General features: G+C 42.4%; 1 protein-coding gene across 2 annotated transcripts in view; it reads left to right on the top strand.

The window, feature by feature from the left end:
* Window positions 1–1,165: 1,165 nt before the first annotated feature.
* The window catches only part of LEXM (lymphocyte expansion molecule), a 40,764-nt gene continuing 28,659 nt past the window's right edge, over window positions 1,166–13,270 (top strand). The window contains exons 1-3 of one of the 2 annotated variants that reach the window (XM_051995217.1): window positions 1,166–1,263; window positions 8,609–8,699; window positions 10,229–10,393. In XM_051995217.1, coding sequence (XP_051851177.1) covers window positions 1,211–1,263; window positions 8,609–8,699; window positions 10,229–10,393 — 309 coding nt within the window. In that variant the 5' untranslated portion in view covers window positions 1,166–1,210. The remainder of the gene's footprint in view (window positions 1,264–8,608; window positions 8,700–10,228; window positions 10,394–13,270) is intronic. The other variant, XM_051995219.1, reaches the window with a different exon arrangement.

The raw sequence follows: 13,270 nt of genomic DNA, 5'->3' as shown, positions 1-13,270 counted from the left end.
TTGTCTTCTTAATAATAATAATGATAATAATAATAATAATAAAAGCCCAAAGAAAGAAGTTTCCTTTGAATACGATGATGGGGAATATCCATCGATAAAAGAACAATAAAGGAAAGAAAGTCATCGAGGCTATAAAAGCAACTGTGATAAGGGTAGGAGGAAAACCAGCAGTGATCCTCCATCCCCGCTCCCATCCCTCAGCCAAGGGAGAAAAGAATATCCAGCAGGGAGATGTCTTAGTAACAAAACCCGAACAGAGGATAAGGTGGGAGAGAAGGTCAATGCATTTGCCCATTAAAAGGACACTGGTGACCTTAGGGAAGATAGCGAGAAGTTAAGGAGAAGATGCTAGGGGAAAAAAAAAAGGAGACAAAATATACGCTTTTTCTTCTTTTGGGGGGGAGGGAGGCAATTAGATGTAAGTGACTGGTCCAGGGTCACACAGCTAGTAAATGTTTAGTGTTAGATTTGAACTCAGCTCCTCTTCAACCCAGGGTTGGTGCTCTGCCCACTGAACCACTTAGCTAACTTTCCTAAGAATGTTAAAAGAGAAGCGAGGGGGAAGAGTCGTTGGGACTGAAAACAGGGAAGGAAGTACTGAAAAGAGGGCTGGTGAAAGGAAGACCTGAGTTCAAATTCTGCCTCTGTCCTTGAGTAGTCATGTGACCCTGGGTCATTTCACCTGTCAGTGCTCCAGGCAATTCTCTAAGACTTTAGATTTCAGTCTAACCCCCTTCTCCCGTGCAGCCCCCTTTCCTTTCCCCATTCCCTTCTCTATCCCACCTCTCTCCCGACCTGCCTCTCCCTCCATCCCCCCTTTCTTTCCCCCCATCCTTCCTAGCCCCTCATCCCCTTCGTCCTCCTGATCCCTTCTCTTTCCCCTGCCCCTTCCCTCCTCTGTTCTGTTCTCCCCCTCAATCCCCCTTCCTTCCTTCCTTCCTTCTCCCCCCTCAATCCTTCTCTTCCTCTATTTCCTTTTTTCTTCTCTCTTCCTTTCCCTTCTTCCCCACTGCTTTCTCCATTCTCTTTTCTCCCCTTCTCACCGCGCCCCCCTGCACCCCAGGTCACAAGAGCCTAGAGGGCGTTGCCTGGCAGCTGGGGGGCGGGGCGAGCCTCAGGGTAGGACCCCCCACACCCCAGAAGTGCTCGAAAACTTGTAGTGGATCCAGACCTCCTTGCACGTCTGGAAACGTCTCTCCGGATTTTCGCCATGGCAGCAGTCAAGCTTTTTAAGGGAGCGCCCTTCGGGGTGCAGTCGGCAAGGTGGGGGTCGGGGAGTGCAGGGGACGGGGCGGGGGCTGGGCGGCAGCTCCTCTTCCCCACCCCTTACTTTCCCCCTGTCGTCCTCGGCCCTGAGTTCCAGTCCAACCCATATCACTGACTTGCTGTGTCACCCTGGGCTAGTCCTTTCTGCCTCAGTTTCCCGCTCTGTAATACGAAGGCGTTAGAATCCCGGGTTTCTAAATGCCCTTCCTTAAGAACCGGGCTCCGGCCCTGCCTAAGGAAACCGCGTGGAGAGCGCAGGGTTTGGAGCGCCAGCAACTTCGCTCCTTATTGCCTTCGCGACACCCATCTGGCCTCAGTTTGCCGCCCTGGAGAAGCCGAGAAATGAGCCCTAATGGAGGATCCTCTCCAGATCCAGATTAAACTTCTTTGGCCTCTCCTCCCGCGCCCCCCCCCACTTTGGAGCCCTTAATTCCCCCCAGCTCCATCCCTTTGGTTGGGGGTCTCCGGGATCTGCAACCGTTTCCCAGCTTGCAGACAGTGTCAGCCCCCACCTCGGAGCTGGGGAGCCCCCGGAGGGAGGGAGGGAGGGAGGAAGAGAGGGAGCCTTCACCGTCTTAAGTCATGGAACAAACATTTATTAAAGACCTACTGTGTGCCAGGCGCTGGAGCTCCACACACAAGATGAAACTGTTTCCGCCTCTTAGGAGCTTACCCGGGGTGGGGGTGGGGGGCACAGACGGGGAGCGTGTGAAGAGGCAGCAAATAAATGCAAAAATAAAACCTAAACTCAGGATGAGCGCGTTGGGGGAGGGGCAGAGAAGGATTTCCACGTCGGAGGTTCGTGGTCTTTTGTGTTGTGTTCTGAGTCTGGGGAAGCCCCCGAATCCCTTCCCAGACAAAATAAAACACAGTAGTATAAAGGAAAGCAACTAGATTAACGCACAATGATCAAAATTGGTTTAATTAAAGAAAAAATTCAGGTACCCCAGGGACAGCTAGAGGGTGCAGTGGCTACAGTGCCGGCCTTGAAGTCTGGAGGACCTGAGTTCAAGTCCAGCCTCAGACACTTAAGACTGTGTGACCCTGGGCAAGTCACTTACTCCCAATTGCCTCAGTTTAGAAAAAATCCCCATTGTAGATTTAAGGTGATGCTTGACCAGAACCTTTTTTTTTGGGGGGGGGGGGGAATATATTTTTGTTTTTAAAGATCTAAGGATTCTAATGAGAGATAAAGTGGGCAAGTGTTCTAGGTATCGGAGGAAGCTTACAGAAAACCATGAAACTAGGAGACGGGAGGGAAAGGGGGAAAAGGACAAGCAAGCTAATTTGGTTGAACTACAGGGCGGGGAGGGGGTGATGCTTAATGAAGTTGAAGCCAAATTGTGAAGGCTTTGATGTAAACCAAAGGAGTTTGTACTTGGTCCAAGAGTCAAAGGAAGCCACTAGAAAGGATCAAGTAGGAAAAGAAAAAAAGCAAAATGACTTTGTGGGTTGTGTGGAGGATGGATAGTAGAAAGGGGAGTTTGGGGCCACCAGAACAACTGGGAGATTCTCAGGCAAGAGTCAGGAAGGTCTGAGAGAGAGAGGAGAGATAGGGGACGGAAGGGGAGATTTTTAGAAGGTGGAATCGGCAAGATTTAGCACTGATGGGAGAAGGGGGTGAGGTAGAAGGAGAGACACTGAGTTTATGATCAGGGAAGGGCCCTAGTGACAACTAGTCAACATTAGTGGGAGGGCTGAGCCACAGAGGGCAGGTTCTTGGAGAAAAGATAAGTTCTCTCTTGGACATGTTGAGATGGAGATGTTTCTGGACTGAGCCGGTCTGAAATGTCCAGTAGGCAAGGGATGATTCGGGACTAGAGCTCAGAGGAGAGTTTCGGGAATGTTTGGATATTTTTAATCATAGATTTAGAGCAGGAAGGGATAGATGAGAACAATGAGGCTAAGAGATGAAGTGATTTGTCCAAGGTCACACAGCTAGTGCGAGGAACGGTTCTAATCTGGATCCTCCTCTAACATTTTACCCACAATCCTCCTAATTGTGACTCATACGCCTGGAAATGAGAATTTAATCCATGGACATCAATAAGGTGACTAAAAGAATGAATATAGAGGAGAAAGAAGGCAAGAGGCCCAGGGGTAGAGATTTGGTCAATGGACATGATATGGATGTACCCGGGAATAAAAGTCATTAACAAGGCAAGAGGACTGAAGATGAAAGACCCTATTGGCCTCCTTCTAGAGAGGTTTAAAACGCACATTGATTTACCTTTTGGACAGGGCTAATAGGAAAATTTTGTTTTGATGCACTATGCACATTTGTTCTAGAGATTTTATTTTTCACTTTAAAATATTGTTCTATGAAGGGGCAGGGGAAGAGAAGGAATAAACAGCACATGTTTGTAAATACTTTTTTAATTCAGAAAAAAGAATTATTTACAGTGTCAAATGCTGCAGCCAGACCAAGAAGGATGACGATTGAGAAAAGTGTCAAATATATGTTTTTGGACACGACCGATGTCAGAGTTTATTTGTTTTGACTACTTAGTCAACGAGCAATTATTAAATGCCTACCGTGTACTAGAGAAAATGAGGTGATACAGTGGATAGAGTCCTGGGTATGGAGTCAGAAAGACTCATCTTCCTGAGTTCAAATCTGGCTTCAGAAACTTTCTAGCTGTATGACTCTGGACAAGTCACATAAGCCTGTTTGCCTCGGTTTCCTCATCTGTAAAATGAACTGGAGGAGGAAATGGCAAGGCCCTTCAGTATCTTTGCCAAGAAAACCCCAAATGGGGTCACTCAGATGCAACTGAAACTGAACGTTGTCACTAACAACTGTGCTAAGTCAAAGACTCAAAAAAGAGGCAAAACAGCCCCGGCTCTCAAAGATCTTACACTTTAATGGAGGAAAAAGCATGCAAACAATTCTTTATAAATAAGATATGTGCAGGAAAATTTGAGATTAATTTCAGAGGGAAGACTGGAGGAGGTGTTGAATTCGTACAAGGGGCTGAGTCAGTGGAATTGATAGACAATGGTCATTCAGGGTGCTTAATAGTTCTCTAAATGTACTTAATACTTATTAGAATTCACACCTTTAAGAGAGCATATATAAGCTTGGAGCCTCAAGCAGGATTGACTTCGGGAGATTCACAAGCCAGGATTCAGTCGAGGAGATTCACAAGCCAGAGAAGGCAGTCTGGCAGAACAAAGGAAGACTGAAAAGTGGTGGCAGGCTGTCCTGCGGAGAACACTGAAATCAAGATCCGGAAGGCCTCTGGAAAACTAGCCGAGCCCCAAGTGAAGGAGATAAGATTTTGGAAGAGACAATAAAGGGTTGGACTTTAATTCCTGATCGCATTTGGGGTGATTATTGCACTGAACTGAAACGAAGGCTACCTCCAGAAGCCCTCAAAGAAATGTGCTCACAGAGAATATTCTGTTTTAGAGAAGAACATTACAGAGAGGGAGCTTGAAGAATATTTAGATGGGATTTGAAGGAATCCAGGGAACGAAACAAAAATTCCAGGCATGGGCTGTTCCTGGAGCAGGGAGATGGAGTGTCTGGTGGGAGGAACATTCAGTTATCCAGCGTCATTAGATTGCAGAGTATAAAGGGGGTTAAAGGGAATAGTGTGTAAGAAAACTGGAAAGGTTGGAGGGGACTAAGGTATGAAGGATCTTGAATGATAGATTTTTTTATTTGATTCTAGAAATGGGAGGGAACCAATGGGGTTTATTAAATAGGTAAGTTACATGATTAGACTTACATCTAAGGAAAATCAATTTGACAACTGAGTGGAGGATGGATTGGGGTGGGGAGAGACTCGAGAGAGTAATCAAAAGACTAGACATGAGGTGACGAAGGCCTGAACCAGAGTAAGGACAGTGTCAGAGGAAAGAAGGAGACAGATTCAAAAGATACTCTACAGTTTAAATTGTGAGATGCTGCACAGGTGAAACTGGTGAGAGAGGTTACAAGATGAAGTTAGTGAGAGATGTTGTACAGGTGAAATTGGTAAGAGATGCTGCAGAAGTGAAATTGGTAAGAGATGCTGCAGAGGTGAAATTGAGAGATGCTGCAAAGTGAAATTGAGAGATGCTGCATAGTGAAATTAGTGAAAGATACTACACAGGTGAAATTGTTAACAGAGATTATACAGATGAAATTGGTAAGAGATGCTGCAGAGTTGAAATTGATGAGACATCTGCACAGGTGAAATTGGTGAGAGATGCTACATAGGTGAAATTGACCGGTCTTGGCAACAGCCTGGATATGGGGAGGATGAGAGAGAATGAGGAATCTGTTGGTGTTTTTCTTCTTTAAAATATAATGGTTCTCTTTGAGCAGGTTTCTTGGGGAAGTTTTCTGAAGGCAGCCTTAGTTTCAGTTAAAAGTAATAATCATCTCAAATGCAGTCAGGTGATAAAAGTTCAAACATTTCTTTTCTTTTTTTATTTTTTAAATTTTATTTAATAATAACTTTATATTGACAGAATCCATGCCAGGATAATTTTTTTACATTACCCCTTGCACTCATTTCTGTTCCGATTTTTCCCCTCCCTTCCTTTACCCCCTTCCCTAGATGGCAAGCAATCCTATATATGTTAGATATGTTACAGTATATCCTAGATACAATATATGTGTGCAGAACCGAACAGTTCTCTTGTTGCATAGGGAGAATTGGATTCAGAAGGTAAAAATAACCCGGGAAGAAAAACAAAAATGCAGATAGTTCACATTTGTTTCCCAGTATTCTTTCTTTGGGTGTAGCTGCTTCTGTCCATCATTTATCAATTGAAACTGAGTTAGGTCTCTTTGTCAAAGAAATCCACTTCCATCAGAATACATCCTCATACAATATCGTTGTCGAAGTGTATAATGATCTCCTGGTTCTGCTCATTTCACTTAGCATCAGTTCAAAACATTTATTTTCTCCTTCCAAAATAGCCCGGCTAGTTTTTCTTAGAGGCCTATCTTTCTGCTTGGTTCCAAGAACTCTTGCAGTTGTCCTTTGCCTCTGCTTTCTTCAGCCTCCAGCCAGCATAAAGGTGGAAGATGGAATGGATCTGACTCCTCTAGGCAACTCTGAATGTCTCCAGCCAGCACCAAGGTGAAAGTTGGAATGAATCTGTCTTGCTTCCGAGAGATGGCTTCTGGCTCTCAATCTCCCAGAGTGCTCCTCTCTGACTCTTGGCAATATTTCGAACTAACTCACTTGAAAATCTAAGACCTTCTATATATCTGATCTCCCAAAGATTGACTGCCTCCTGGAGGCAGGGGTTAAGGGAGGTGTGAATTCACCAAGTTACAAAGTTACCTTTGTGAATCTCCCATACTTGTGAACTCCAATGAGCACTTAAATACTTCTTGATTATATGAGCTCTCTAAAGTGTGAACACAAGCATTGTTTCTATTAGCTCCACTTAGTACCTTGTTTCTTCTGGTCCATAACATCTCCTTGTAAGATCAGATCAATCATACTGAACCATGCTAAATTAGATAATTATTGTCTCTATCAACTCTAATGACTTAACACTTTGTAAGGATTGGAACAGGAATCCAGGATGACTTCTAGGTTGTGAGCCCGAAGGACTGGAGGATGATATTACCCTCTACAGTAGTGGGGAAATTTGGAAGGGGAAAGAGTTTCAAAGGAAAGATAATGCTTTCAGTTTTGGACAAGTTGAGTTTATGATGTCTACAAGACATTCAGCTTGAGATTTCCAATAGGTAAATGGAGATGTGAGATTAGGGGTCAGCAGTGAAGTTAGGATTGGGCTAATAGATTTGAAAATCTTCAGCATAGAGATGACAATTAAATCCATGAGTGCTGATGACATTTCCAAACAAAATAATAAAGAGGAAAGAGAAGAGAACACTGAAGAGAGGCTTAGTGGGGGGAGGGATATACCCTGAGTTCATGGGTGTGAATATGAATATTCTCATTCTTAGGCCATGAATCTTTCTTAAGTGTGATTCTATGGTCTCAAGGATTTAGATACAAACCCTCCTTGGCTTGTTACCCTTATCCATCTGGAGCCTTTCTACCTTCCAGGAAGATTTCCCATTATTCCTCTTACTCTACATTTTATCCTTATCAGACTATTTGCTGTTCTCTGGACTTAGAATACTATCTCCCACCTCAATATCTTTGCCTAGGCTGTCCCTGAAAATCTCTTCCTCCTCACCTTCACCTTGTAGACTACTTAGCTTCTCATCAAGGAAGAATTCAGGTACCAACTCTTGTTGGAAGTGTTTCCTGATCCCCTTAGTTTCCAGTAATGACTGCCATCATCAGTTATCTTGTTTTATTCATCTGGGTTTTTAATGTTGTTTCTCTTAGTAGGATGTAAAGTGATTTCAAGGTCAAAGATTTGTTTGTTTTTCTCTAGGTAGTCTTTGTATCCAGTACAATGCCTTGTGCATAGTAGGTGCTCAGTTGGTGCTGAGGAGATGAAATGAATTGAAACTCATTTAATTAACTTTGTTCCCTATATGGGTGTAGAGTCATCCCTGTGAGTATCCTCTCTGCCTCTGTTCTACAATTAGCTCTTGGGAATTACCAAGAACCTCTGCCACTAGGCTTCTTGGGTCAAACCTCTACCTCCCTTCACCTATCTGAAAGGCCAATGTGGCAACAAAGGAGGAGATTGAATCAGCCTGGCCCTGGAGATCTGAACCAGCACCTAAGTGAAGACGTTACTGGGAGGCAGGTACTAGTTCAATAGAAGGAAGCGTTTCTAAGCATCAGAACTATACAAAGTTGAAGTAAGCTGCCTTTGCAAAGGGGTGAGTTCCCTGTTATTCGAGATATTCAAAAAGAGGTCCCCATCTCTGTGGCATTGTAATAGGGATTTTTCAGGCTTCAGATAGGTGTTGAAGCTGTGGTCTCCTCTCATGCCAACATTCTATTATTTCAATTTATTTTTAGTGTTTTCTCCCCTCCCCCATTTTTTTTAGTAGTAGATGATGATGTAAGAATCTCAGAATACTTGTGCTGGAAAAGAAACATAGAGATCGCTCACTTCTGTGGTTCTCAAAGTGTGATCAAAGGCTCCTCAAGGTCTTCGAGGCTATTACGGGTGTCCAAAATCATTTTCATAACAATCCTACCACATTTTAATTTCTTTTATAGTTTTCAATAGCTGTAACCCATGTAAAGAAAAGCTCTTTGGAGGCATGAGGAGTTTTTAATCATTTTTAAGAGTATAAAAAGGTCTTGAGATCAAAAAGTTTGAAAGTCTCTGATTTAGTCCAAGCTCTTCACTTCACAGGGATCCAGAAAAGGGCAGGGGGCTTGTCCGAGATCACACGGCAAGTCCAGCATGGCAGGAGGATTTCACCTGGAGATTTTGTTCTCTCTTTCCGGGCTAGGTTTGATGTGTCTGCAGCTATGGTACATGCAAAGAATGTAAGCCCCACCTTACCTGAGGTGTTGTACTCCAAATACTATCTGGCAAGCAAGGTGAGTGGCACTATCCCGGCATCAAGGCCTAAAGGAGGGGATAGGGAGTAGGGGATGTGCAGGGATGTCTCCTAACCTAATGAATCTGGCAAGAAGGAGGGGGCGGGCACACCCCAAAACCAAGGGGAACTTCGGACCCTTCCCAAATCAAAGCCCTATATTTCTACCAGATCATCCTGACAAATTTCCCCCAAAAGCTCTTTTTTTGGGTGGTTCTAAGCATGTCAGGTGACTAGTCGGTGCCAGGCACTGGGCTAAGCATTGGGGATACAAAGAGAGGCACAGGACAATCCCTGCCCTCAGAGAGCTTCAGGAGTAGATAACATAGAAATTACTGAACAAACAAGACAGAAACAGGACCAAGTGGAGAGAGTCAACAGACTGTGGGACTTTTGCTGAAGGAAGCCAGGGAGGCCAAGAGATGATCACGAAGGACAGAATTCTAGGTGGGAGTGGGGGTGGGTGTAGTCAGTGAAAATGGGAGTGTCTCGGAAAGTGGGGGGGGGACACCAGACTGTGCAAGACCAGATTTCAGGGGTGAAACAGATATAAGAAGACTGGGAAAGGGAGGAAGGCACCAGGCTATTTAAAAGCCAAACAGAGGACTCTACATTTCCTCCAGATTTGATTTTGGAAGCAAAAAGGGAGCCAGTGCAGTTTATTGAGTATGGTCAACACCCTTTAGGAGCATCACTTTGATAGCTGAATAGAAGATGAATTGGGATTGGGAAGACTCTCCAGACAGTCAGACCACAAGCTATCTGCTGAAAAAGTCCAGGGTTGAGGTGATAAGGAGCTTAGAAAAGGGAAATGTTAGAGCTGAGGGGGATCTTAGTACTTAAAAAAATTTATTATAGCTTTTTATATACAAAACAGATGCATGGGTAATTTTTTAACATTGACCCTTGCAAAACCTTCTGTTCCAACTTCTCCCCTCCTTCCCTCTCCCCCCTACCCTAGATGGTAGGCAGTCCCAAAAATGTTAAATATGATAAAGTATATGTTAAATAAAATATATGTATACATATTTATATAGTTCTCTTGTTGCACAAGAAAGGGGATCTTAGTACTTTAAGCCTAAACTCAGTACATTGCAGCCCCATCTGAAGATTATAGTGAGGGGGAGGCAGGAGTACTGTGACACCTGAGATGCAGTCCCAGCCCTGCCAAAGACTTCCTATTTCTGATCTTGGGCATGCCCTCACCTGCAAAAAGGATTGCTTCAGCTGGTCACTAAGGTCCCTTCAGATATAAACATTCCAACTTCTGGATTCCTCTCAATTCTTAAGCAGCTCTAAGTTCTGACATCCCCTGTGCTAAGTAAGGTCCTTCCAGCTGTGACATTCCCTGTCCTAAGGCCCATCCCAGCTTTGACATTCCCTGTCCTAAGGCCCATCCCAGCTTTGACATTCCCTGTTCTAAGCTCCCTGCCAGCTCTAACATTCTATGTGTCTATAATTCTGCCTTTTTCGAGTAAAGCAGAGCAGGACCCTGGAGAGCCAATTCTATAATGCTGTTCTGACTTTTAGGCCCATTTGGGACCTGGGATGTACAAGTTCAGTGATGGATGCTTCGATGAGGAGGAGGTGAAGAAAGCCATTGGAACTGGTTGGGCCAAGGCTCAGGAGGCCACCAGGTTGACCCAGTTGCCTCACTTCCAGTTTAAGCCTATCATCAAAGAAAAGAAATTCTTTGTAAGATCCTTGTTTTCCCTTTCCTCATAAAGATTCTTCTTTTCATCCATGATCTTAGATTAATTCCCCCTCGATCACATATTATGAAATGACACAGATTTGAATTTAATCCCAATTTAATGTTGGGAAAACTTCCTAGAAATTGACCAATAGTTACATGAGTTGCCTCAGAATGTCACTAAAGCCACTCCTCGGGAATGTTGCAACAGGATGTTTTCTTTTACATATGGGTTAGACTAGTTAGTTGTGAAAAGAGATCTTTCAATTTTGCAATTCTGTGATTCTACAATTCTCTTGGAATTTTCCCTTTCATTCCTTTTATGGTGAAATTTTAAATTTTTTTCAGTCATTGAAAAATCTCTCCTTCTCATCTCCCATTTAGAAAAAAAAGAACAATGAAACTTCAGTTACCCACATGTATAGTCATGCAACACATATTCTTGCACTGACCATGCCCCTCAAAATAGGCCTGAGCCCATTGTCTTTTTTCAGGAGATGAATGACATGTTTCATTATGAGTTCTCTGAAATTGCATCTGATCATTGTGTTGATCAGAGTTCCTAACCCTTTCAAAGTCCTCTGTGTTTAGTCATTGTAGTTATTGTATAAATGTTGTTCTGGTTCAACTTAGTTTATTTCATATCTTTATATAAGTCTTCCTAAATGTCTCTGTAACTATCTTTTTTAGTACAATCGTATTCTATCAGTTTCCTATGCCATATTTATTTATTCCCTAATTGATAGATTGGAGGCTAGTGGCAAAGTGGATATAGCACCTGACTTAGAGTCAAGACCACCTCAATTCAAATCCAGCCGCTGACATTTCCTAGCTGTGTGACCCTGGGCAGGTCACTGTTTGAACTTAGTTTCCTCATCTGTCAAATGAACTAAAGAAGGAAATGGCAACCTGCCAAGAAAACCCCAGTTGGGTTCATGAAGAGAGAAATGAGTGAAAAACAAAAATTTATGGATACCTCCTCACTTTCTAATTTTTTTTGTTCCTGAAAAAACAAACCAGCTCTTATAGAAATATTTTTTGCACATAGATTCTTTTTCCTTTTTCTTTGATTTCTTTGGAATATAGATCTAAGCATTATTAAGAGTATATTCAGTTTAATAATCTTTTTTGGTAGTTTCAGATTTCCCTCAAGAATAACTGGATTGGCTCACAGCTCCATCCACAAGACATAGACAAGCCTGTTTTCCCACAGCCCAGCCAATTATTTTATCTAGAGTTTCTAAAATTTCCTTAGGGTCCTTTACTTTATTCTTGTTTAATTTTTTGATTGCATTTATCTAAGTCTGAAAGAGGTCGATTATTGTAGTTTTACTTTTTTCCTTATAACTCACTTAACTTTTCTTTCATTCATAAGGGGCTCCCATCCTATTCTGTTTCCAGATACTTCTAGTCATCATCACAAAGGTGACCTTCACAAAGGATCTAAAGTGGAATGCTTTTCTATTAGGGAAGGTGTACATCAAATCCTTCAAACTCTTTGAGTCTCAGTTTTCCCCTTTGTAAAATGAGAAAGTTAGGTGAAAAGACTTCCAAGGTCTCTCCCAGCCCCTACAATCAATCATAAAGCCAAATTTCTTCTGGACATGTCTAGAGCGTGAGTGGTTTCTCTCAAAATGTATGATTGAAATCTTCATTAATAAGGCAATCTATTTATTCTAAATTTTTCTTTTATTGGGGGAGTGTGCATCCAAAGCAAGTCTAGTATTTTAAAAAACTTTTCAAAGAGGTAAACTTATTTAAAAGACCTGACATTCTGAAGCCTTTTAATTCATAATAAAGTTTAGCCAGTCTATTTTGGGGACTAGGAAAATAAAGATCCCCACCACTAAATAGATTATACTCTCAAGAAATTTCCATATTTCCATGTATATATTTTACAAGGGAGAAATAACACAAATCATTACATACAAAATTGTTTTGTTTTGTTTTTAGTAGGGAGGGTTCTAGAATTTGGTGGGGTTAGAGGGGTCAAGAAAGGCTTCATGTGGAAGGCATCATTTAACTGAATTTTGAAAAAAGCAATATGATTTTAAGAAGCAGAAGTGAGGTACATCTTTGGCAGAAGTGAGGAACATGGGGGTAACAGCCTCATGGATCTATTATCATGTGTGAGGAATTGCAAGAAGACCAGGTTGTCTACATTATGAGAGGACAATAGAATATACTGAAAATAGAAAATGTGAAAATATAATATAACTAATAAGATTGGAAAGGCCGACTGGGGCCAGTTTGTGAAGAGTTTTAAAAGTCAAACAGAAGAATTTCCATTTTATCTTAGAGATGATCAGAAGTCATTGGAATTTATTGAGTAAGGAAGTGGACCATGATCCTTCTTCCAAATATAGAACATAGATAGAATAACAGTCATTTCAGGGAATTAACAACCGTGGAAATCTCTTATGGGAGGCCATCAGATCATAGATCCAGAGCTGGAAGGAATCATAGAGGCTAGGGAGTCCAATCCCTCATTTTACAGATGAGGAAACGGAGACAGACAAGAGTTAAATGACTGACTCATAGATCTACTAACTGTCAGAGACAGGGTTTGAGTGGAGGCCTTTCTGTCTTCAAGTCCTGCTCTCCTGTTGGGTCTGAAATGACAATAGTAACGGCAGATGCTTCTATATCGCAAAATACCTGTTTTCTTTTTAGATTCCTCATTTTTTTTTGTAAGTGAACATGCATATAAAGTACTTACTGTATATCAGGCACTGTACTAAGAAGTGGAGGTAACAAAGAAAAATAAAAACTCCCTGCTCTCAAAGACTTCACAGTCTAATGGAAAGCTATTAGAAAGTAACCAACACAGGAACTAGTATTAAGGGGAATCAAGAAAGACTTCCTGTACTGTAGTAATT

This window comes from Antechinus flavipes, chromosome 4 (genome assembly GCF_016432865.1).
Source record: "Antechinus flavipes isolate AdamAnt ecotype Samford, QLD, Australia chromosome 4, AdamAnt_v2, whole genome shotgun sequence".
Taxonomy (NCBI): Eukaryota; Metazoa; Chordata; class Mammalia; order Dasyuromorphia; family Dasyuridae; genus Antechinus; species Antechinus flavipes.
Note: the sequence above shows the minus strand (reverse complement) of the source record. Positions and strands in the feature narration are given on the sequence as shown.